The sequence below is a fragment of the Pristiophorus japonicus genome, chromosome 3, assembly GCF_044704955.1.
Source record: "Pristiophorus japonicus isolate sPriJap1 chromosome 3, sPriJap1.hap1, whole genome shotgun sequence".
Taxonomy (NCBI): domain Eukaryota; kingdom Metazoa; phylum Chordata; class Chondrichthyes; family Pristiophoridae; genus Pristiophorus; species Pristiophorus japonicus.
In genome coordinates, this window is record NC_091979.1 from 225001322 (window position 1) to 225024760 (window position 23439).

General features: G+C 44.5%; 1 protein-coding gene across 11 annotated transcripts in view; it reads right to left on the reverse strand.

The window, feature by feature from the left end:
• Positions 1-23439, reverse strand: part of LOC139260132 (myopalladin-like) — a 635514-nt gene that overhangs the window by 221239 nt on the left and 390836 nt on the right. For all 11 annotated transcript variants that reach the window (XM_070876326.1, XM_070876331.1, XM_070876327.1 and 8 more), the window contains 2 exons: positions 14992-15108; positions 12392-12719 (listed from right to left, as the gene is read on the reverse strand). In XM_070876326.1, coding sequence (XP_070732427.1) covers positions 12392-12719; positions 14992-15108 — 445 coding nt within the window. The remainder of the gene's footprint in view (positions 1-12391; positions 12720-14991; positions 15109-23439) is intronic.

A 23439-nucleotide genomic window follows, 5' to 3' on the forward strand; every position in this document is an offset into this window, starting at 1 on the left:
GCTCTGTCTCTATGGAGTCGCGACTCACAGTGATTTATAGCACTCTAATGATAACTTTGTGCGAAATGTGTATGTTTGCTGCTGTGCACAAAACTATAGTGCCAACTCCGATGCTCACTGGGCTCGAGGCACAGGTCGGAGTGCCGGCCGGCAGGATCGCTCCCTCGGCTGGCCAGAAACACAGGAGATCGCCGCTCAGCTTGGGGTGGGGGGGGGGGGGCGGTGGGGGTGGAATCCAAGCGCTGAGCTTGTATCTGGCCGAGGGAGCGATCCTGCCACCAACCAGCCAGCACTCCTCCGACCCGTGCCTGGAGCCCCGTGAGCAGAGATTCTGTGGTGGGGTGGAGTCATGATTTCTAACATTCTGTGGGAAAAATTGACTTTCCGAGTTATTTGTGTTTTACATTGTCTTCTTCACGCTCCAAAAATTCATAAATATGCTCAGCGCCGATTTGTTTAAGTTAACTCTGATGACATTCTGAAAAAATCTTTCTAACTTCTTTGTGCTTCTAGGGATAATTCACAGTTTTGTTACCAATTCACCAAGTAGCAGTTATTTGTCCTCTCAAAATGTTTCATAATTTTGAAAAGAACATAAAAACATAAGAACAAAAGAAATAGGAGCATGTTTAGGCCATTTGGCCCCTCGAGCCTGCTCCGCCATTCAACAAGATCATGGCTGATCTGATCCTGGCCTCATTCCACTTCCCTGCCTGCTCCCCATAACCCTTGACTCCCTTATAATTCAAACATCTGTATCTCCACCTTAAATATATTCAATGACCTAGCCTCCACAGCTCTCTGGGGCAGAGAATTCCGAAGTTTCACGACCCTCTGAGAGAAGAAATTCCTCTTCATTTCTGTTTTCAATGGGCATCCCCTTATTCTGAAACAATGCCCCCTAATTCTAGATTCCCCCACGAGGGGAAACATCCTCTCTGCATCTACCCTGTCAAGCCCCGTTAGAATCTTATATGTTTCAATAAGATCACCTCTCATTCTTCCAAACTCGAATGAGTATCGGCCCAACCTGCTCAACCTTTCTCAATAAGACAACCCCCTCATCTCAGGAATCAACCTCATGAACCCTCTCTGAACTGCCTCCAATGCAAGTATATCCCTCCTTAAATAAGGAGACCAAAACTGTACGCAGTACTCTAAGTGTGGTCTTACCAATGCCCTGTACAGTTGTAGCAGAACTTCCGACTTTTATACTTCATTCCCCTTACAATAAAGGCCAGCATTTGCCTTCCTGATTACTTGCTGTAGCTGCATGCTGACTTTTTGCGTTTCATGTACAAGAATCCCCAGATCCCTCTGTAGTACAGCATGTTCTAATAGCTCCCCATTTAAATAATAATTTGCTTTTTTATTTCTCCTACCAAAGTGGATAACCTCACATCTGCCAAATTATTTGCGTCCTCCTCACAACTTGCTTTCCCACCTATCTTTGTATCATCAGTAAACTTGGCTACATTACACTTGGTCCCTTCATCCAGTCATTAATATAAATTGTAAATAGTTGAGGCCCCAGCACTGATCCCTGTGGCACCCCACTAGTTACAGTTTGCCAGCCTGAAATGACCCATTTATCCTGACTCTCTGTTTTCTGTTATTTAGTCAATCCTCTGTCCATGCTAATATATTATCCCCAACCACGTGAGCTTCTTTCTTGTGCAGTAACCTTTTGTGTGGCATCTTATTGAATGCTTTCTGGAAATCCAAATATACGACATCAACTGGTTCTCCTTTATCCACTCTGACCTTGCTGTGCACACATTGGCTGCTGTGTTTTCCTACAACAGTGACTGCTCTTCAAAAAAGTACTTAATTGGCTTAATTAGATGGCAGATGGGACCTCGATTTAATGTCTCATCCTTAAGGCAGCATCTCCAACAGTGTTGTACTCCCTCAGTACTGCACTAGAGTGGGGCTTGAAACCTGAGCCTTGTGACTCAGGCAAGAGTGCTACCACTGAAACACAGTATACCCCTTCCCTGCATCCCACCATTGCTGTCAATCATTGAACTCCTACTCTTTGGAATTCTCTTCCTGAACCCCTCTGCCTTAAACCCGCTTTAAAAGCCTCCTCAAAATGCATTTCTTCATCCACGCTTTTAGTCACCCCTTCTAACATCTACCTTTCTGGTCCTTGATCAATTTCCTTATGCCTATATGTGAAGCCCTTTGGGACATTTTTATATTATAAGACCAAGAAAAATGCACGTTGCTATTTTTAAAAAGAGAATTGGATAAATATTTGTCAAGGAAGAATAGAAAAGAACACAGGGAAATGAGATTAGAGTGGATAACTACAGTTGAAGAGCTAGCACTGGACAGGCATTGGGCTGAATGGTCCCTTTTGTGCTAAAATTTGTATTACATAACTTTAATTTGACTGCCATTTCAAAGGATTGAATACTCTCTGAACCTCTGTTCTTGGAGATTTCAGGAAATGGGAGTCTCAACATGTCAAAGAATTCACTTCTTAAGCCTCTATGAAGTCCCCTGACCACGTTATACCCTTAAAAAGACAGTTAAACTATTATTACTGATGACAGAAGTACTTCTGTATTTTTTGAATGGGATACTGTTGTACAAAATGGTCCACGGATATTATCATTTCACCTCACAGTTCTGACTTCCTTACTTACTATGTGCCCTAACAAATTTTATAAAGGAAACTGTGTTTCTTCATACCATGCATCAGGCAAAGCATTTCAGCTGTGCTATCAGCTGAAATCACTCCCAGGGTAGGTATAAATACAGATATAAATATGTAACCATATGGTACAGTTTTATGATTTAAAATAACTATTTCAGTTGCTGTCACTAAATTTCTGAATATTTTCAATCAACCTGAAAAGTTTTTAACTAAGTTCCAAAGATTATTTTCTTATGCTTCAACTAGGCTATAAAAATAAAGCTTAAAAAAGCAAATTCTCTAATATGTAATAGAATATTTATCCCTTTCGAGGGAAGCATGCTAGATGAGAGTGCAGGTTTCTGGATCTGTCTGTGGATTACAGAGAGAGACATACATTTATATAACACCTTTCATGATCTCAGATCAAGTCAAAGCTTTTTACAGCTAATGAAGCACTTTTTGAAGCATAGTCACTGTTGTAATGTAGGAAACGTGGCAACTAATTTGCGCACTGCAAGGTCCCACAATCAGTAATGTGATAATGACCAGATAATCTGTTACAACCTTATCACAACCTCACAACTCCCATCTAGCGAGGCTCTATATTCTATATATAGCTCTATATATCCTATTCATTGCACATCACCGTACGGCTGAATTTAAAAATAAAGGACATATATATAATTATAAATATATAATTCTGTGATCTATTAATAGTGTTATATATTCCATTTTTATTACTGTGTTCCATTTCAAGCACTTTTAATTTTCAGTACTACATATTACATTGAAATTACATAGAATTTACAGCACAGAAACAAGCCACTCTAGGCCGGTGTTTATGCTCCACACGAACCTTCTCCCACCCGTCTTCATCTAACTCCATCAGCATATCATAGAAACATAGAAACATAGAAAATAGGTGCAGGAGTAGGCCATTCGGCCCTTCGAGCCTGCACCGCCATTCAATGAGTTCATGGCTGAACATGCAACTTCAGTACCCCATTCCTGCTTTCTCACCATACCCCTTGATCCCCCTAGTAGTAAGGACTTCATCTAACTCCTTTTTGAATATATTTAGTGAATTGGCCTCAACAACTTTCTGTGGTAGAGAATTCCACGGGTTCACCACTCTTTGGGTGTTCCTTTCCCCCTCATGTGCTTTTCTCGCTTCCCCTTAAATGCATCTATGCTATTCACCTCAACTACTCCTTGTGGGTGCGCGGGGCTACCTGCTCTCGGGAAATTGTCCAGGAGTTTGTAGCCCGGGCTGCTGCGCAACCGGCAATGACGTCATTGCCGTGCGCACCAACTCCTCAGTGCCCCGCAGGGGAAATTGCCCCGCAAGGCTGCTACCGCCATCCTATTTGTTGTGCCGACTCTCGGGTCGGCTCAAGCAACACATCACTAGCATGGTTCAGTCCACCATCGTGCAGCCCCACACTCTATTTTGGGTGCCGGGCTGCAGGCCCGGTCTCATGCTGCCCTGGTGGCCTAGTGGAGACCATCAGAGGCCTTGCAAAGTGCGCAGAGGCCCTCCCCTTTAAGCGAAGGGGAGGGGCGTTGATGCGCCTCAGTGCTACACGGAGCATCAGTGTAGCGCTGCAGTACTCGCCCCAGTAGCGCCTTGTAACCTGCCCCTAAAGGAAGTGGAGCGCGCGAGATTGTGCTCCACTTCCTTTGAGGGGCGGTAAGCCCAATTCAGCAGCAGATGCTGGATTTCAGCGCAGGGCACAGGAAGTCCCCGCCCCAGCAGGTTACCGCCCCCAGTCGGGGCACAGGGCAATTTCGTCCCTATTTTCTCAACGTTTACCCTAGCAAGCCCCTTCATAATTTTAAACAAATATATTAGGTGACCCCTCAGCCTTCCCTTTTCTACAGAAGAGTCCCAGCCTGTTCAGCTTGTTCTGATAAATATAAGCTCTCAGTTCACAGTCATAATTTGGGGCAAAAATATCAACTCCAAACCCAGGCTTTGGATACAGGTTGAGGTCTTCAAGTAAAAACTTCAATGAAGGCATTGAAAGACATAAAAGACAATTCAATGGATTAATTAAATCATGTTATTTTGAAAATGTATTTTTTTATTTTGCTGAAATCCTTATTTCAGGCATTAGGAGCTTCAGTTAGTAGGCATTAATAAAGGCATTTAAAACACAAAAGGAAATTGATAAATGTTGTATATATTATTGTGAATTAGGATGGGAACAGGGAAAGCGAATGGAGAGAGAGAGAGGAGAAATGGTGAAGGGGAGGGAGCAACAGAGGGAATGAAGGGGGTCAACGGCACTGGGCCAGTGGCCAGTGAGGGGAGGACAAAACAAGGAGGGGGGAAAGCGGTGACTGGAAGATGGTTGAGTAACGAGAGGGGAGGTGGATAGGAGGATCAGAAGGGAGGAGAGGAAGAGGAGGGAGATCGGCGAGGAGGAGAAGGGAAAATGGAAAGTGTGGGGTGGCTTTAGGCTAAAGTCAACTTTCCTCAGTGGGAAAAGGAAAGCTGAACTGGGACAGGTCCCAGTTCTATCTCTGTGAGATGGGAGGAGAGACGATATGAAGGGTGCATTTTTGGTTGAGGGTGCCAAGTTCAGAATTTGCTTCAAATTGCGTAGGGTTGAGTTGTTCTAAGTGGGAGTGGGGGAGGCAAGCTTTAGTTCAGGGGAAGGGGGTCAATATGTTCTTAGAGGGGGAAAAGGGAAGGCAGAGTTTGTGCTCAGTGGGGCTGGGGTAAGGCCAAACTTTTCTTTGGTGGTAGGCCATTCAGCCTCTCAAGCCTGTTCTGCCATTCAATTAGATCATCGCTGATCTGTATCTTAACTCCATCTTGGTTCTGTAATCCTTAATACCATTGCCTAACAAAATATATCAATCACAGTTTTGAAATATGCAATTGACCCTCAGTCTTAACAGCTTTTTGGGGAGGGAATTCCAGATCTACACTACTCTTTTGTGAAGAAGTGCTTCCTGACATCACCACTGAACAGCCAAGCTCTAATTTTAAAGTTATTCCCGTGTGCTGGACTTCCCTACCAGAGGAAATAGGTTCTCTCTATCTACACTATTAACTCCTTTAATCATCATAAACAACTCAATTATATTACCCTATAATCTTCTATACTCAAGCCTAGTTTATGCAATCTTCCTCATAATTAAACCCTTTTAAACAAGTACCATTCTGGTCAATCTGCGCTGCATTTCCTCCAAGGCCAATATATCCTTCCTGAGGTGTGGTGCCTAAAATTGAATGTAGTACTCTAACTGGGATCTAACCGGACACTTATATATCTGTAACATAACTTCATTCACATGAGTGTCAGCTTGAGCACAGCAATCTAGGCTGACTCCAGTGCAGTACTGAGGGAGCACTACACTGTTGAGGTGCCATCTTTCAGATGAGACGTTAAACCGAGGCCCCGTCTGTTCTCTCAGGTGGACGTAAGAGACCCAAGAGACTATTTTGAAGAAGAGCAGGGGAGTCCTCCCCGGTGTCCTGGCCAATAATTATCCTTCAATCAACATCAATAAAACAGATTTTCTGATCGTTATCACATTGCTGTTTGTGGGAGCTTGCTGTACACAAATTTGCTGCCGTGTTTCTTACATTACAGCAGTGACTACATTTCAAAAGTACTTCATTGGCTGTAAAGTGCTTTTGGAAGTCCAGTGGTCATAGAAGGCACTACATAAATGCACACTTTCTTCTTTCTTTCCTTTGTATTCCAGCCCCCTTTAGATAAAGGCCAAAAGTCCATTAGCCTTTTAAATAATTTTTTGGTACCTGTCCACTAGCTTTTAATGATTTTTGTAATTAGATCCCTAAATCTCTCTGTTCCACAGTTCCTAAATTCCCATCTTTAGAAAATATTTTGATTTACCTTTCTTGTGTCCAAAGTGGATGACCTCTCACTTCCCCACATTGAACGCTATCTGTCACAGTTTTGCCCACTCACTTAATCTATCAATGTCGCTTTGCATCTTTTTGCTCCCATCTACACTATTTACTAACTTGGTGTCATCAGCAAACTTGGATATACATCTCTCTATTACTTCGTCTAAGTTAGTTTTGAGTATAGTGAGAAGCTGAGGCCCCAGTACAGATCTTTGGGGACACCACTAGTCACATCAGTACATATCAATTATCCCTACTCTCTGTCACCTACTTCCTGACCAAATCCCGAGCCATATCAATAGATTGCCTCCAATCCCATGTGCTCTCATTGTTAACAGTCTCTTATGTCATCCTCATAGGCAGTCCCTTGGAATCGAGGAAGACTTGCTTCCACTCCCAAAGTGAGTTCTTTGGTGGCTGAACAGTGTGGAACTGTATTGAATGCCTTAATGGAATAGCATCCATATACACTCCCTTATTTACCATGTTAGTTACCTCTTCAGAATATTCAACTAGGTCAACAAGGGAAGTGAAAGGTAGTATAAAACGAAAAGATAAGGCTTACCCTTTACAAATCCATGCTGGCTCTCTGATCAGCTCATATTTGTCTAAGTGCTCAGTCACTCTGTCCCTACTAACAGATTCTAGTAACTTCCCACAACAGACATTAAACTAATAGGCCTATAATTTCCTTATTTATCACTTCTGCCCTTTTTAAATAATGGAGTGGCATTGGCAATTTTCCAATCCCACAGGACAATTCCTGAATCGAGAGAATTTTGGAAGATTATGACTGGAGCATCTACAATTTCCGCACCTACTTATTTTAATATCCTGGGGTGGAAACCATCAGGCCCTGGAGATTTATCTATCTTCAGTCTCAGTATTTTCCCCATTACCATTGTTTAACATATTATATCGAGTTAGTTCCTCCCCTTGATTTATTTGTATTTTTCTTGTATCTGGCATTTTATTCTCATCCTCTACTCTGAAGGCCAATGTAAAGTTATGTATTTAGCAAGTCGGCAATTTCCCGATTTTCAATTACAATCATCACCTGGGGCCCACATTGCTCTTAGTCATGCTCTTTCTCTTAATGTACTTATAAAAACCTTTAATGTTGTCCTTGATATTTCTCACAAGCTTTTTCTCGTATTCCCTTTTTGCAGCTCTTACTACTTCCTTTGTATCCGTTTTCTGTTCTTTATATCTCTTCCAGTCTGCAGGATCTTTTCTGTTATTTGCCTTCGTATAAGCCCTTTCTTTTAGTTTTATACTATCTCGCACTCTCTTGTTGACCAAGGTTGTTTCAAGTAGATCTCTTGCCCTTTAGGGGTATGTACAGGTCTTATATTTACAAACATACTTCTTTGAACACCTCCCACTGTTCATCCATAGTTTTATCCATTAATAGTTCTGTCCAGTCCACTGTGGTCAATTTCGGCCTCGTCCCTCTAAAGTCTGCCTTAACTAAATTTAAAACCTAGATTTGTGATTCACCCAATCCCTCTCAAACCTCGTATTGACTTCAATCATATTATGGTCACTGTTAGCTAGGTGTTCCCTTGCCGTTAGTTTATTGACTAATTCAGGCTCATTACTCATTACTAAATATAAGATGGCCTCTTCTCTTGTTGATTCAAGAAAACAGTCTAGTATACATATAAGAAATTCACTGCCTTTGGGACTTGAGCTGACGGGTGAGAAGCAAATGGAAAAATGAACTGATTGGAGTAACAAAGTCGGGACAAGTACTTGAGTAAAACAACTACTGCTGCAGTCAAATGACAATCAGCTATTACTGCCTACATTGCTCACACAAGCTCCAGCGCAGCCTAATCTGCTAATGGAAATCCGCACCTGCCCTGTGCGTATTGGCTTCTATTCCCACCTGTCAAAGCTCTGCCTCCTCTCATTGGTACACTAGTGCTGCCCATAATGCTACTTTGTATTTTCTCCCAGTTTGCTCGTAGCAGTGGCCGGGAGATCTATCCTTAATTCCGGGAGACTCCCGGACAATCCAGTAGGGATGTAAACACTATCAAGTAGTGCTGTAGAATCTGAAACCCCCACCTGATGGGACAGGCAGTGATTCAGTTTAACATCTCATTCAAAAGAGGGCATCTTCAATAGTACTGTGCTCCCTCAATCTTGCACTGGATTGTCAAGTAGGTATTCACATACTCTTTTTATCTCGTATATGCCTTTTAGTTCTTCAGTTTCTCTTACCATGGCTCCTATTGTCTTAAGCTACTATTACTTCTTCCACTTTAACCATCTCCTGTTGTCCACTTAAGTATTTTACAACTCATTCTATTTATTTACGTGTGTGTTTTTCCCTCCCACTTGCCTTGTGCTGTTCTATTTTAAGAGCTGTTCATCTGTCACATTTTCCAGTTCTGCCAGACCTGAAATATTGACCTGTCTGTTACCTTCACAGATGCTGCCTGACTTTCCAGCTGTATTTTGTTTTTGATCCAACAATAACAACAGCTTGCTTTTATATAGCACCTTTAACATAGATAAATGACCCAAGAAATTTCCACTTCACTAAGGCATAATCAAAAAAAATGGATGCAAGTCAAAGAAGGAGATATTAGGAAGGTGACCAAAAGGTTGGTCAAAGAGCTGGGTTGTAGGGCTGGAAGTTATAAAATAGGGAGGGGATGAAGGGATTTAAACATAAGGATATGAATTTTAAATTTGAAGCAGTGGAGAACTGGCAGTCAATGATAGTGAGTGAGGACATGGGTGATGGGTTAACGAGACTTGGTGTGAATTAGGATATGGTATCAGAGCTTTGAATGGACAGAAATTTACAGATGGTGGAAGATGGAGCCAGGAAAGCATTAGAATAGTCAAATCTAGAGATAACAATGGCATGGAAGATGATTTGAGCACTGGATGGATTGAGCTATAGGCAAATGGGGATGATGTTACTCTTAGTGATGGAGAGAATATGGGATCGGAAACTCAGCTCAGGCACAAATAGGCCAGCGAAGTTTTAAACAGTTTGGTTCAGTCTGAGACAGTGGCTGGGAAGGGGAATGGAATTGATGGCTAGTGTACGGAATTTGTGGTGGGGGTTGAAGACAATGGCTCATTCAGGGGTGCAGCGGAAGTATGTAGTGGCCTGGTTTGTTAGCAGTGTGTGTCAGCAATTCTGTTATACCAACAGAGGAGTGAGGAGCAATGCGAATTTAACCCAAGACAGAATGCAGTGAAGTCCATTCGGCCAGAGAAAGGTGAACGGTAAATCGAAGTGATCAATTCAGACAAGAGAGCTGGTCTGAGGAACAACTGTAGGGAGTTGAAGCGCACACAAAATTGAAAGCAGCAGCAGGCGCTTGAGGAACTGGTCCAACATAGTCCAGCAAACGGTGACAGATGAGCTTTGAAGGACAAGTGAAGCAGAGCAAAGTCAGCGGCCATGGGAAGCAAGCAGATAGCAGCAAAGCAGAGATCATTCAGCAACATGGGAGCAGAATCCAGAGCAGAATGGGAACCAATAGTATTCGCCACTGGCAGAACCATCTCTGCCCTGAAATTTGTATGAAGGCGATGAAGATATCTCCTCCTAAGACGTGTGTTTGGGTGAACACAGGTGACAAGGCTGCCTCAGGTGTTCTATGATCCTCCTCTTTATCCTCCAAAAGAAGAAAATAGACAGCTATGCTCAACAAGATGCCCATCTTCAGTGGTTGTGACAAGTTAATTTGTGACTGAAAAGCCACAGATGAAAAATAGGCATCTGCATCTCAATCCAAGAAATGCAAAACTTAGACCACACCTAAAAGCAGCTGCAAATGGCAGAAAAATATAATACAAAAAAGCCGAATTAACAATGTATTGCAGCAAAACAAGTTTCCACTGTTAATAGTCGCACTCTCTTTTAAGATTATAATGGCCAAAATGGCTGAAATTGTCTTCAAATGCAGCACCCGTTTTAAATCAGCACTAAATCACTTTAGCGCATTCCAGGTGTTAAACATGAAAAATTGAGCCAGGCGGCCACTAATATAATTTTTAAGTCCTTCAAAAGGAGACCACATGAAAAGTGCAATCACTCTGGGCAGTGGAAAGGCAGCCTGGCTGCTGAATGGCAGTCTGTGAATCAGATAAACAACAATCCTAAGGAATGCTCGTCTGATTTTGCAACCCTAACTCACTCAATCAGTCAACTATACCCTACACTCCAAATCGCATAATCAGCACTCAAGTCTCCAGCAATGGTAACTTTCATACTCTTTGTTGCTTTTCATGCAAAATGAATGTATTATTCAAACCAAACCACAAAGGAAATGCTCTTTACAAAGGACAATGGAGTTTATTTAGTAATCTTGCATTACTAGGAGGTGAGCCCAATGAGACAGGAGTGTAGATCAGAAAATTGGGTTACAATGCCACGCTCCAATTTCCAACTCATGTTGTCATCCAGCTCTTCAACTGGAGCTATTAATGCTAATATCACTGCCTTGCCCTTTCCCTATATCCTTTTTTATGATATGGGCCTCATTTGGGGGTCTGTGTCTGGATCATGGTAAATTGCTTTCAAATTGAGTTTAACTGCAGTCATCGTACAAAGGGGACGCATGGCGGCACTTTAACTTTTGTATGGGGGGGTCGTTGGGGACCTACTGCTCCCCAAACTGGCAGCAAGAATTCGGACAGAGCAACCTCTCCCTGACTGCCACATATTCCAACATATTATAACAGAAACAGCAGCAGAGATCACCAGTGTTTGTGATCCTGCTGTGAGTGCTGGGATTACTGAACCACAGGTCTTCAGGTCCAAATTCTGCAAGTGTGAATGGCTAGAATGTGGAATTCAGCTGTTGTCATTGCAGAGTCCATACATTTCTTTTTAAAGTGATTAGACAGTTAGTTGAAAAAGGGGAAGGCTAACGGATATGGGGACCAAGCAGGAGAGTCAAATTGTATGAGCTGGCTCATGTGGAGAAAAACACTGGTGCTAACTAATGGGCTGAATGTTCTATTTCTGTGCTGAAACATGCTTTGATTCTGAGTTTTATTAGTGGAACAAGACATTCCTTGCTCCAGTCCTCCTCCGCTGACAGCATGAATTCTGTCATGAGATTTATAACCTTAAAATATGCATCCCAATGTTTCAGCATTGTTGAGTGTTACAAGCTTGACAGAGCTAGGCTTTTATCCAGTGGCAAGGATTACCCAGGACGACTGGAGACCTGCTCTGCTGCACGGACCATATTGCGCACACATATCGCAGTGTGGGCAGGCCTGTGCTGCCCCTGGGCCCTCGGCTCTTCTGGGCCCCGTACCCCATTTGCCGCACCTCCGCCATGATCTCTCGCCGCTCCACCACCAAAACAAATTCGCCACACCTCCGCCACAATCTCTCACTGCTCCTCCGCCATGATCTCTCGCCGCGCCTCCGCCACAAAACATTCGCCACACCTCCTCCACGATCTCTCACCACACCTCACCAAACATTTGCCGCACCTCCGCCGCAATCACTCGCCAAATCTCAGCCACAATCCCTCACCGCTCCTCCACCCCGATCATTCGTCAAACCTTCGCCACGATCTCTTGCCGCTCATTAGATACAGAGCAAAGCTCCCCCTATACTGTCCCATCAAACTCTCCCAGGGCAGGTTCAACACGGGGTTAGATACAGAGTAAAGCTCCTTCTACACTGTCCCATCAACTACTCCCAGGGCAGATATAGCATGGGGTTAGATACAGAGTAAAGCTCCCTCGACACTGTCCCCATACATCAATCAGGGCACTGTCTGCCCTCAAACACACACACTGTTTTTGACTCCAGTCAAAACATCATAATAATTCTACAGGTCTGCCTTCGTTAATAAAGTACTCACAGTTTTGGTTTGGCAAATACTGGTGGGGGTTCCTTTGTGGGTGAAACTAGCCCCGTTGCCCAAGTATACTGTCCATTTGTTGTGTCATGTCCCTCCTCAAATAAAGGCTCACTTCCTGTGTCTTCTTCGGGCAATTTGAAATGCACTCGCAGCCCAGCTTTAGGCTTGTGATCGTGGTGGTTCACAAGAACGCCCTCCAGTTTGGGTTTTAAGTGGGCAGTGGGTCGTGATGGGGTTTTGTCCGGCTGGACGGGTTCATTAGCCTCAGTAGCCTCAACTGTCACAAAGCTTGAAGCATTCCGACTAGCAGCACTATTATCTTCAGTTCCTGTGAAAAGGTCATCAAACAGGATTGAGGAATTGCAGTCAGTTTACTGCATAAGAAATATTAATGCAGTTGTTTTTTTTACAGTTTGAGAGCCAAATTTTTAAAGTGTGCTTCTGGTCCTACCCACTAGGAGCGCATCACAGGAAATTATGGGCATGCTCCCTACAATTTTCCAATTGTGCATGGAAAATCACAAGGATCACGCCAGCAATATATGCTCCTGCAGGCAGGGTCACCATTAGGAATAGGATTTTTAAAAATCTGCTCTTAGGTATCATCTTAAATAATTTAACTAAGCATTAAATTTACAAAAAATAATAGAAATAATGTTAAAGAAAGAACTTTAACAGGTTTCAGCGACCCCCACTGACTAGGCCTGATCTCTTCCTGTTGTCGGGGTAGGAAGTGTACTGTAGCCAAATTTGCTGACGATACAAAGATAGGTGGGAAAGCAAGGTGTGAGGAGGACACAAAGGAGCCGAAATTGCCCCTTTCCTTAAGGCCTCTTACCACCGGAAATTGGTGGCCACACTGTGGAGTGCAATGGCCACAGATTTTTCGTGGAATGGCTGCCATTTTGAAAATTCCACTCCCCCCAATACTGCTCCACTGCTGCCAATCTGTCCTAATTACATCATCAGATCGCGCACCGCAGAAGTTCCTCCCCGATGGCACAATTCCGTCGAAAAATCTTTCTGCCGCCGCTCGGTGCCACCAACAACTTTTTCTGCCAGTGCACTGTGCTTGGAGTGTACTCAAAAAAGCGGTGCAGCTGCCATTAAAGGGGAGGACCTACTAGCGTGGCCGCCATATTTTTTTTGTCAGCCGACTGCCAGGTCAGGCTGACCATTATGCCCCTGGGTTCAGTCGGGCTGCCAACAGGCAGCCTGGCACCCCCGGTCTCTTGGGTACCAGGCCGCTGGCCCGGCTGAAACCCTCCCTGCTGGCCCAGTAGACTGAATTTAAATAATCGTACTGATCTCTCCTTTAAGTGAAGGGGAGAGACATGGTGATGTGGCACTGTAATGACTGACAGCGGCAGACATTCCGCTTGCCAGCCCCCCAACTTCCACCCCTCTAATGTGCGAAAGTCTGTTCATCACCGCCTCCATTGCAACCGACTTCCGGTCCACTGAAAAAAAAGGCCAAAGAGCGGATTTTCGCTCAAAAGGCCACCGCATCAACCGCGCCAGTAAAAACCGACGAAACACGGTAGGTACGTCCCGTTTCCAGCGGGGGCAATTTCGGACCCAAAGAGTCTGCAAAGGGATACAGAGAGGTTAAGTGAGTGAGCAAAAATTTGGCAGATGGAGTATAATGTGGGAAACTGTGAGGTTATCCACTTTGATAGGAAGTATAGAAAAGCAGAATGTTATTTAAACGGAGAGAGACTACAAAATGCTATGGTACAGAGGGATCTGGGTATCCTCGTACATGAAGCACAAAAAGTTAGCATGCAGGTACAGCGAGTAATTAGGAAGGCAAATGGAATGTTGGCCTTTATTTCAAGGGGGATGGAGTATAAAACTAAGGAAGTCTTACTACAACTGTACAAGGCATTGGTGAGACCACATCTAGAGTACTGCATGCAGTTTTGGTCTCCTTATTTAAGGAGGGATATACTTGGATTGGAAGCTGTTCAGAGAAGGTTCACTCGGTTGATTCCTGAGATGAAGGGGTTGTCTTATGAGGAAAGGTTGAGCAGGTTGGGCATGTACTCACTGGAGTTTAGAAGAATGAGAGGTGATCTTATTGAAACATATAAGATTCTGAGGGGGCTTGACAAGGCAGATGCTGAGAGGATGTTTCTCCTTGTGGGGGACTCTAGAACCTATGGGCATAGTTTCAGAATAAGGGGTCACCCATTTCAGACAGAAATGAGGAGGAATTTCTTCTCTCAGAGGGTTGTGAATCTTTGGAATTCTCTACCCCAGAGAGCTGTGGAGGCTGGGTCATTGAATATATTCAAGGCTGAGATAGACAGATTCTTGAACTATAGGGGTGTCAAGGGTTATGAAGAACAGGTAGGAAAGTGGGGTTGAGGTCAAGATCAGATCGCCATGATCGTATTGAATGGCGGAGCAGGCTCGAGAGGCTGTATGGCCGACTCCTGCTCCTAATTCTTATATTTCTTATCACTGTTGCCTAATCCCATGGGCCTGTGGCTTGTCCTGAAACAGTTTGAAAAAAATTAGTATCTTTATTTATTTTAATTTGAAGCACAAAAACAATAACATAGTAATGTAATGTTAAGTGAAGATTGAAGACCTACCGCAGACAGTGAGGTGAGCAGTGCTCGACATGGTGCCATACTTGTTGCTAGCTGTACAAGTAAATGTCCCAGAGTCTTCAGGGAAAGCCTCAGCAATTACCAGGGTGCAGATTTCCTCTAAAAAGATTCAAAGATACTTTACAGCCAATCCTCAAGTATGTATTCATATGACATGTCACAGTGAATCCCACCAGTCACGATGTTCTGCTTTGTACGGCCTCTTCCCAGAAATCATATTAGAATTAACCATGCTTCTTTTACACATTGAAATATGAACATCTAAATAGGCCATAGTCTGTGCTACATGTCAGTTCAGGTCAAGTGCAGGCACGTTTTTAAATAACTTATCATGTGGACTGCTATATCTAATGGAAGTAGTGGATAAATTGGAGTATTTTCTAAATGGTGAGAAACTATAAACTATGGAGGAGCAAATAGATTTGAAAGTCCAAGTAATCATTTGAAGCTAATGGAAAGGTACAAAAAGAAATCAAAAAGGCTAACGGAATGGTGGCCTTTATCTCAAGGGACTGGAATTCAAAGGGGTGAAATTTATGCTTCTGTTTCACAGTACCATGGTCAGACCTCATCTGGAGTATTGAGTTTAGCACTGGGAGAAACACCACAGGAAGAATGTATTTGTCTTGGAGCAGGTGCAGCGCAGATTCATTTGAATGATACACGGCTCAAAGAATTAAATTATGAGGACTGGATGCATAAACATGGGCCGTGATTTTGCTCACCTCAGCGGGTCCAGGGTGGGCAACATCAGTGGCGAAGTGCCGACCCGATTGCTGTCTCCATCCAGCTCTGTGAAATGAATATCCCCTGATGGGGCTTGTTAAGCCTGCCCAGCGCGTTTCCCGGACAATTCGAGGAAGCGGGTCTGCTGATGTCATTTGATGACATGTCATCAGCCGGTTTCCTAAAAGGGACCAACTTTCTTTTGACATGTGTGCTGTTGAGGTGCTGCAAACACTGACAAACACTGCACAAAGGTACAGGGCTGCACCCAGGTTCTCCCATGACTTCCTCCATATGCTTATGGAGGGAATCACAGCACACAGGGAGGTCCTCTCCCCTTCCCATGGGAGGAAGAGACCTCCCCAGGAGATCAACACAGCCTGGTTGAACATTGCAGAGGAGGGTACACGCAGTGATGTGGTCAGGAGGACCTGGATGCTGTGCCACAAACGTTCCAATGATCTCAGAAGATCATGAAATGTTAGTACTCAACCTCATTCTGCTGTGCCTCCCATCACTCTGCCTTAACTACCCTACTCCTGCACATACTTACTCACACCAACTTACTTTGCACCTGCACCCATTCCTCTCTATCTACATTATCACATCACCATCTCACTTGCCACCCCTTACATTCACCCTCATCCTAGTGCAATCATACCAACTAGCAATACACAAGGGCAGGCACTTGGGTGTTTTATGCAATGTTCATGTAAAGTTTCTGTTAATGTGCTGTCAAACTTTGAAACTTTTATTTTCAACACTTTGCCTTCTTGGACAGATTTGTGTGCACCTTTGAAAGTGCAGTGAATGGTGAAACATAACAGCAATGGTGATGTGTGTGAAAGGAATGGCTTTGGAATTGTAGGAATGCTTTATGTTGTTGGTGTGGGGTGGTACCAATCTGGCGCATCATGTGGCAGTCAGCATGTACAGCGCCAAGTAAAGTAAATCTGGCCATAGTGAGGCCATCCCTGGCCTTCCAGGCAGCAATGTGGTCAGGTGCTGATGCCCTCTGTCCTGTGCAGCATCAGTTGAAGGTCGGTGTTGTTGTTGGTGTTGCTGGTGTTGTAGCTTATCTTGGTGGGATTCTGAGGACCAAGGTGAGAAAGTATAAAGGGCACCCATGCTGATGGAATAAATGGCAGCTGAAGTAGAGATGACAGAAGCAATCTGTCAATGGTGAGAGAGGTAATGAAGTAAAACTGGATGGTGACATGTATAAAGACTTGCAGCATGGTGCATCTGTTGTGGAAATGCAGTGAGGAAGAGCTTGTGGCTGAGGGATGATATCTGTAAGGTGGGAGATTTTACTTTACATTTGAAGCTGTCAACTCAACAGCTGATTCAATGACCACTGAACTCCCTCCTCAGCTTGACAGACATGGTTCACGACCAGTGTGGACCCCATGGGGGAGCTATCAAATGCAAAAGGTAAGCTGAAAATCATTCTTATGTGACTCTAAACAAGCCACTAATTACCTGAATTGCGTCGCCCGCCGTTGCCTTTCCGGTCTGCTCAGTGCTGACAGACCCGACATCGGGAAAGGTTTGTTGGAGCGAGTTGGCAGCGGGTTCCCGACCCACTGTCAAAGATATCAAATTTCCCAACCAACCCGCCACCGATCCCGCCCGCTGACCACCACTCCCCCACCCCACCCCCCAACCCCCCACTCCCTGGAAAATTCTGGCCATGGTTTCTATTCCCTTGAGTATAGAAGATTCAGGGGTGATCTCATCAAAGTGGTTAAAATGTTAAAAGGATTTGCACAGGTAGATATGGAGAAACCATTTCCTCTGGTGGGAGAATTAAGAACGAGGGGACATAATCTTAAAATTAGGGCCAGGCCATTTAGGAGGGAAATCAGGAAGCACTTTTACACACACAGGGTAGTATGAATCTGGAATTCTCGGCTCCAAAAGGCTGTGGATGCTGGGATTATTTTTTAAATGCGGGTATCAAGGAATATGGAGCTAAGGCGGATAAATGGGGTTGAGGTGTAGATCAGCTATAATTGAGTTGAATGGTAGAGCAAGATCAAGGAGCTGAATGACCTACTCATCTTCCTCTATCCTTAAGGAACATGTGTGCTTGTTGACTATACATAGATAAATGAACATCTTAATTACACATCTCATTTATTGCCATTTGCTTCGTGACTGATAGTACAAAGTTGCATCCTAGTTTCTTCATATTTATCAACTAAAATAACGTAATCGGGTAATAAGCATTTGATACTAACAATTACATTTTTTGTGTTTAGTAATAAACAAACTAGGTAACACCCTGAAGGGCTGTTAGGGAATGTGATCATTCAGTTAATCCCTGAACTATATGTTTCTTCCAGATGTTTTAGTTATGTTACGACAGTCATAAACCATTTTATAAATCCTGTAATCTACAGGGACAGTACGTAATGTTCAGGGAGAATGTGTGATCGATTTGCAGTAAGCCATCATCACATTTGCAAAAAAGGTCACAATTCTTTGCCTCTGGAGTTTCCTATAAAGTACCCAGCTGAAGTTAGAATGCATTTGTGATAGTTTCTTTGGAGACACCTCTACTAAAATTAGAGGTGGTTAATTCTGCCCCTGCCCATGATTCAGCGGTTATATACACTGCATCCTGTGACACAGACCCACACAGATTAGGAAGGTTCCAAATTTGACTCCTGATCTGTTGGGTTGGTGGATGTCAGTTAGAATTGGCCTCAGAGTCCAGATCAAGACAAGCAAAACTTGGCAAGAGCTTCTGTTGCTGATCACTGTCCAGCAGGCTCTGGACCATAGATGAGTACAGTATGATGGCTCAAACGACATGCAGCGGCTGAAATTGTCCTGTTTTGCGTCTCCCGTTAGCCCCTCTGGGGGGCATTAATGGGGCGCGAAACTATTTTCGCCCAGGGGTGGGGGGTGGGGGCACTAACGGCTACCGTGAAATTGCGCAGGAGTTAGCGGAGGCGCTGCCACGACAGCACCGCACCCCGCCGGTAGTGCCCCGGGTCACCGCGCAACCGCCGATTACGTCATTGTTGTACACGGTGAGCCCTTTCGGCACGCGACATTGCGCTCCACTTCCTGTGAGGGCAGTAACTGGAATTCTGTGGCCTGGGAAGGACTTCCTGCGACTCGGTTACTGCCTCGAAACAGGACACTTGGGAATTTTGCTACCGCACTGTCCAGATCTACAATGTAAGCAAAGGATCCTTGAGAGGGCATGCACCACTTTGGGAACTGTAGCTCAGTGTAAGTCCTTGGCTTGAACAGAGGAATAAGGGAAGAAAATCCAACATGACAAAAGAGTCACAAATTATTTTTTCAGATTCAGGCATATTTTGAAAAAAAAGATAGCGTTTCAGCCATTTAGCCATTTCTCATTATTCAAAATATTAATCTGTTGTTATCTATCTACCACAGTTCAGCCCCACCAGTCATCAAAATCCATGACGCGGCCTTGGACAACGTGGACCATTTTCCATAACTCTGGAGTCGACTATCAGCAAGGGCAGACATCGATGACGAGGTCCAACACCACCTCCAGTGCGCCAGCGCAGCCTTCGGTCGGCTGAGGAAGAGAGTGTTCGAAGACCAGGACCACAAATCTGGCACCAAGCTTATAGTCTACAGGGCAGTTGTGATACCCGCCGTCCTATATGGCTCAGAGACGTGGACCATATACAGTAGACACCTCACAGTGCTGGAGAAGTACCACCAGCGTTGCCTCCGCAAGATCCTGCAAATCCACTGGGAGGATAGTCGCACCAACATCAGTATTCTCGCTAAGGGCAACATCCCCAGCATCGAAGCACTGACCACACTCAACCAGCTCCGTTGGGTGGGCCACATTGTCCGCATGCTTAACACGAGACTCCCAAAGCAAGTGCTCTACTCGGAACTCCTACACGGCAAGCGAGCCGCAGGTGGGGAGAGGAAACATTTCAAGGACACCGTCAAAGCCTCCTTGATAAAATGCAACATCTCTGCTGGCACCTGGGAATTCCTGGCCCAGGACCACCCTAAGTAAGGAGGAGCATCCGGGAGGGTGTTCAGACCTCGAGTCTCGTCGCCGAGAGCATACAGAAAACAAGCGCAGACAGTGGAAAGAGCGTGCAGCAAACCAGACTCCCCACCCACCCTTTTCTTCAGCCACTGTCTGTCCCACCTGTGACAGAGACTGTAACTCCCATATTGGACTATACAGTCACCTGAAATCTCGCTTTTAGAGAGGAAGCAAGTCTTCCTCAATTTCGTGGGACTGCCTATGATGATGATAACAGTTGAGCTAATGAAAATTTTATATTGTAAAGTCTAAGGGGTCAAAATTCGGTTGCTACCGCCAGCTGATGCCGTCTGAGTGAGGCAGCAATGGGGTATGAAAGGCTGACCGGTGGTGTTAGGCGTGGGTGCCACCTGATGGGAAATTCAGTTGTCCTTTTTCAAGAGCGTTAAAATTAAAAGTCTCACTGGTTAACGCCATGGAAATCATGACATCACCTTGTGTGCAATGCCTCCTTGGCACCGGTCTCGCCAAATTCATTTTTGCCAACTCACTTACCGGCTGGCGGCAATGACGCCTGAAAAAGTTGCCGTAGACAAGGCAGGGAAATGAATCTGGGGCGTTATTTAAAGGGAGTTACAGCCGGCCCAGAGTGCTCGAGGATTAATTAGCAATCTCGTTGTGCGAGGCCCCTTGGGGAAGAGTGACCATAATATGGTGGAATTCTGCATTAGGATGGAGAATGAAACAGTTAATTCAGAGACCATGGTCCAGAACTTAAAGAAGGGTAACTTTGAAGGTGTGAGGCTAGGATAGATTGGCGAATGATACTTAAGGGGTTGACAGTGGATGGGCAATGGCAGACATTTAGAGACCGCATGGATGAACTACAGCAATTGTACATCCCTGTCTGGCGTAAAAATAAAAAAGGCTCAACCGTGGCTATCAAGGGAAATCAGGGATAGTATTAAAGCCAAGAAAGTGGCATACAAATTGGCCAGAAATAGCAGCGAACCCGGGGACTGGGAAAAATTTAGAACTCAGCAGAGGAGGACAAAGGGTTTGATTAGGGCAGGGGAAATAGAGTACGAGAGGAAGCTTGCAGGGAACATTAAGATGGACTGCAAAAGCTTCTATAGATATGTAAAGAGAAAAAGGTTAGTAAAGACAAACGTAGGTCCCCTGCAGTCAGAATCAGGGGAAGTCATAACGGGGAACAAAGAAATGGCAGACCAATTGAACAAGTACTTTGGTTCGGTATTCACTAAGGAGGACACAAACAACCTTCCGGATATAAAAGGGGTCAGAGGGTGTGGTAAGAAGGAGGAACTGAGGGAAATCCTTATTAGTCGGGAAATTGTGTTGGGGAAATTGATGGGATTGAAGGCCAATAAATCCCCAGGGCCTGATGGACTGCATCCCAGAGTACTTAAGGAGGTGACCTTGGAAATAGCGGATGCATTGACAGTCATTTTCCAACATTCCATAGACTCTGGATCAGTTTCGATAGAGTGGAGGGTAGCCAATATAACCCCACTTTTAAAAAAAGGAGGGAGAGAGAAAACAGGGAATTATAGACCGGTCAGCCTGACATCGGTAGTGGGTAAAATGATGGAATCAATTATTAAGGATGTCATAGCAGCGCATTTGGAAAGAGGTGACATGATAAGTCCAAGTCAACATGGATTTGTGAAAGGGAAATCATGCTTGACAAATCTTGTGGAATTTTTTGAGGATGTTTCCAGTAGAGTGGACAAGGGAGAACCAGTTGATGTGGTGTATTTGGACTTTCAGAAGGCTTTTCCACACAAGAGAATAATGTGCAAAGTTAAAGCACATGGGATTGGGGGTAGTGTGCTGATGTGGATTGAGAACTGGTTGTCAGACAGGAAGCAAAGAGTAGGAGTAAATGGGTACTTTTCAGAATGGCAGGCAGTGACTAGTGGGGTACCGCAAGGTTCTGTGCTGGGGCCCCAGCTGTTTACATTGTACATTAATGATTTAGACGAGGGGATTAAATGTAGTATCTCCAAATTTGCGGATGACACTAAGTTGGGTGGCAGTGTGAGCTGCGAGGAGGATGCTATGAGGCTGCAGAGAGACTTGGATAGGTTAGGTGAATGGGCAAATGCATGGCAGATGAAGTATAATGTGGATAAATGTGAGGTTATCCACTTTGGTGGTAAAAACAGAGAGACAGACTATTATCTGAATGGTGACAGATTCGGAAAAGGGGAGGTGCAACGGGACGTGGGTGTCATGGTACATCAGTCATTGAAAGTTGGCATGCAGATACAGCAGGCAGTTAAGAAAGCAAGTGGCATGTTGGCCCTCATAGCGAGGGGATTTGAGTACAGGGGCAGGGAGGGTTACTACAGTTGTACAGGGCCTTGGTGAGGCCACACCTGGAGTATTGTGTACAGTTCTGATCCCCTAACTTGAGAAAGGATGTTGTTGCTATTGAGGGAGTGCAGCGAAGGTTCACCAGACTGATTCCCGGGATGGCAGGACTGACATATCAAGAAAGACTATATCAACTGGGCTTGTATTCACTGGAGTTCAGAAGAATGAGAGGGGATCTCATAGAAACGTTTAAAATTTTGACGGGTTTAGACAGGTTAGATGCAGGAAGAATGTTCCCAATGTTGGGGAAGTCCAGAACCAGGGGTCACAGTCTAATGATAAGGGGTAAGCCATTTAGGACCGAGATGAGGAGAAACTTCTTCACCCAGAGAGTGGTGAACCTGTGGAATTCTCTACCACAGAAAGTTGTTGAGGCCAATTCACTAAATATATTAAAAAATGAGTTAGATGTAGTCCTTACTACTAGGGGGATCAAGGGGTATGGCGAGAAAGCAGGAATGGGGTACTGAAGTTGCATGTTCAGCCATGAACTCATTGAATGGCGGTGCAGGCTCGAAGGGCCGAATGGCCTACTCCTGCACCTATTTTCTATGTTTCTATGTTTCTATGTGCTACGTTGGCTGCTCGCAAAGTTCAAAGGTGCTGGTGTCCTGTGGCTACTGACTGCTAAGCGGTATGGTGTCGCGTATATGGATTTTAACAAAGCTTTTGAGAAGGTCCCACATGGCAGACTGGTCACAAAAGTAAAAGCCCATGGAATCCAGGGCAAAGTGTCAAGTCGGATCCAAAATTGGCTCAGAGGCAGGAAGCAAAGGGTAATGGTTGATGGGTGTTTTTGTGACTGGATGTTTCCAGTGGAGTTCCGCAGGGCTCAGTACTAGATCCCTTGCTTTTTGTGATATACATCAATGATCTAAACTTGAATCTAGGGTTATGATTAAGAAGTTCGCAGATGATACTAAAATCGGCTGAGTGGTTGATAATGAAGAAAAAAGCTGCGGACTGCAGGAAGATATCAATCAACTGATCAGGTGGGCAGAACAGTGCAAATGGAATTTAATCCAGAGAAGTATGAGGTAATGTATTTTTGGAGGGTCAACAAGGAAAGGGAATACACATTGAATGGTAGGATACTGAGAAGTATAGAGGACCAAAGGGACCTTGGAGTGCTTGTCCACAGATCCCTGAATGTAACAGGCCAGGGAGATAAGGTGGTTAAGAAGGCATACGGAATGCTTGCCTTTATTAGCCGAGGCATAGAATACAAGAGTAGGGGGGTTATGCTTGAACTGTATAATACACTGGTTAGGCCACAGCTGGAGTACTGTGTGCAGTTCTGGTCA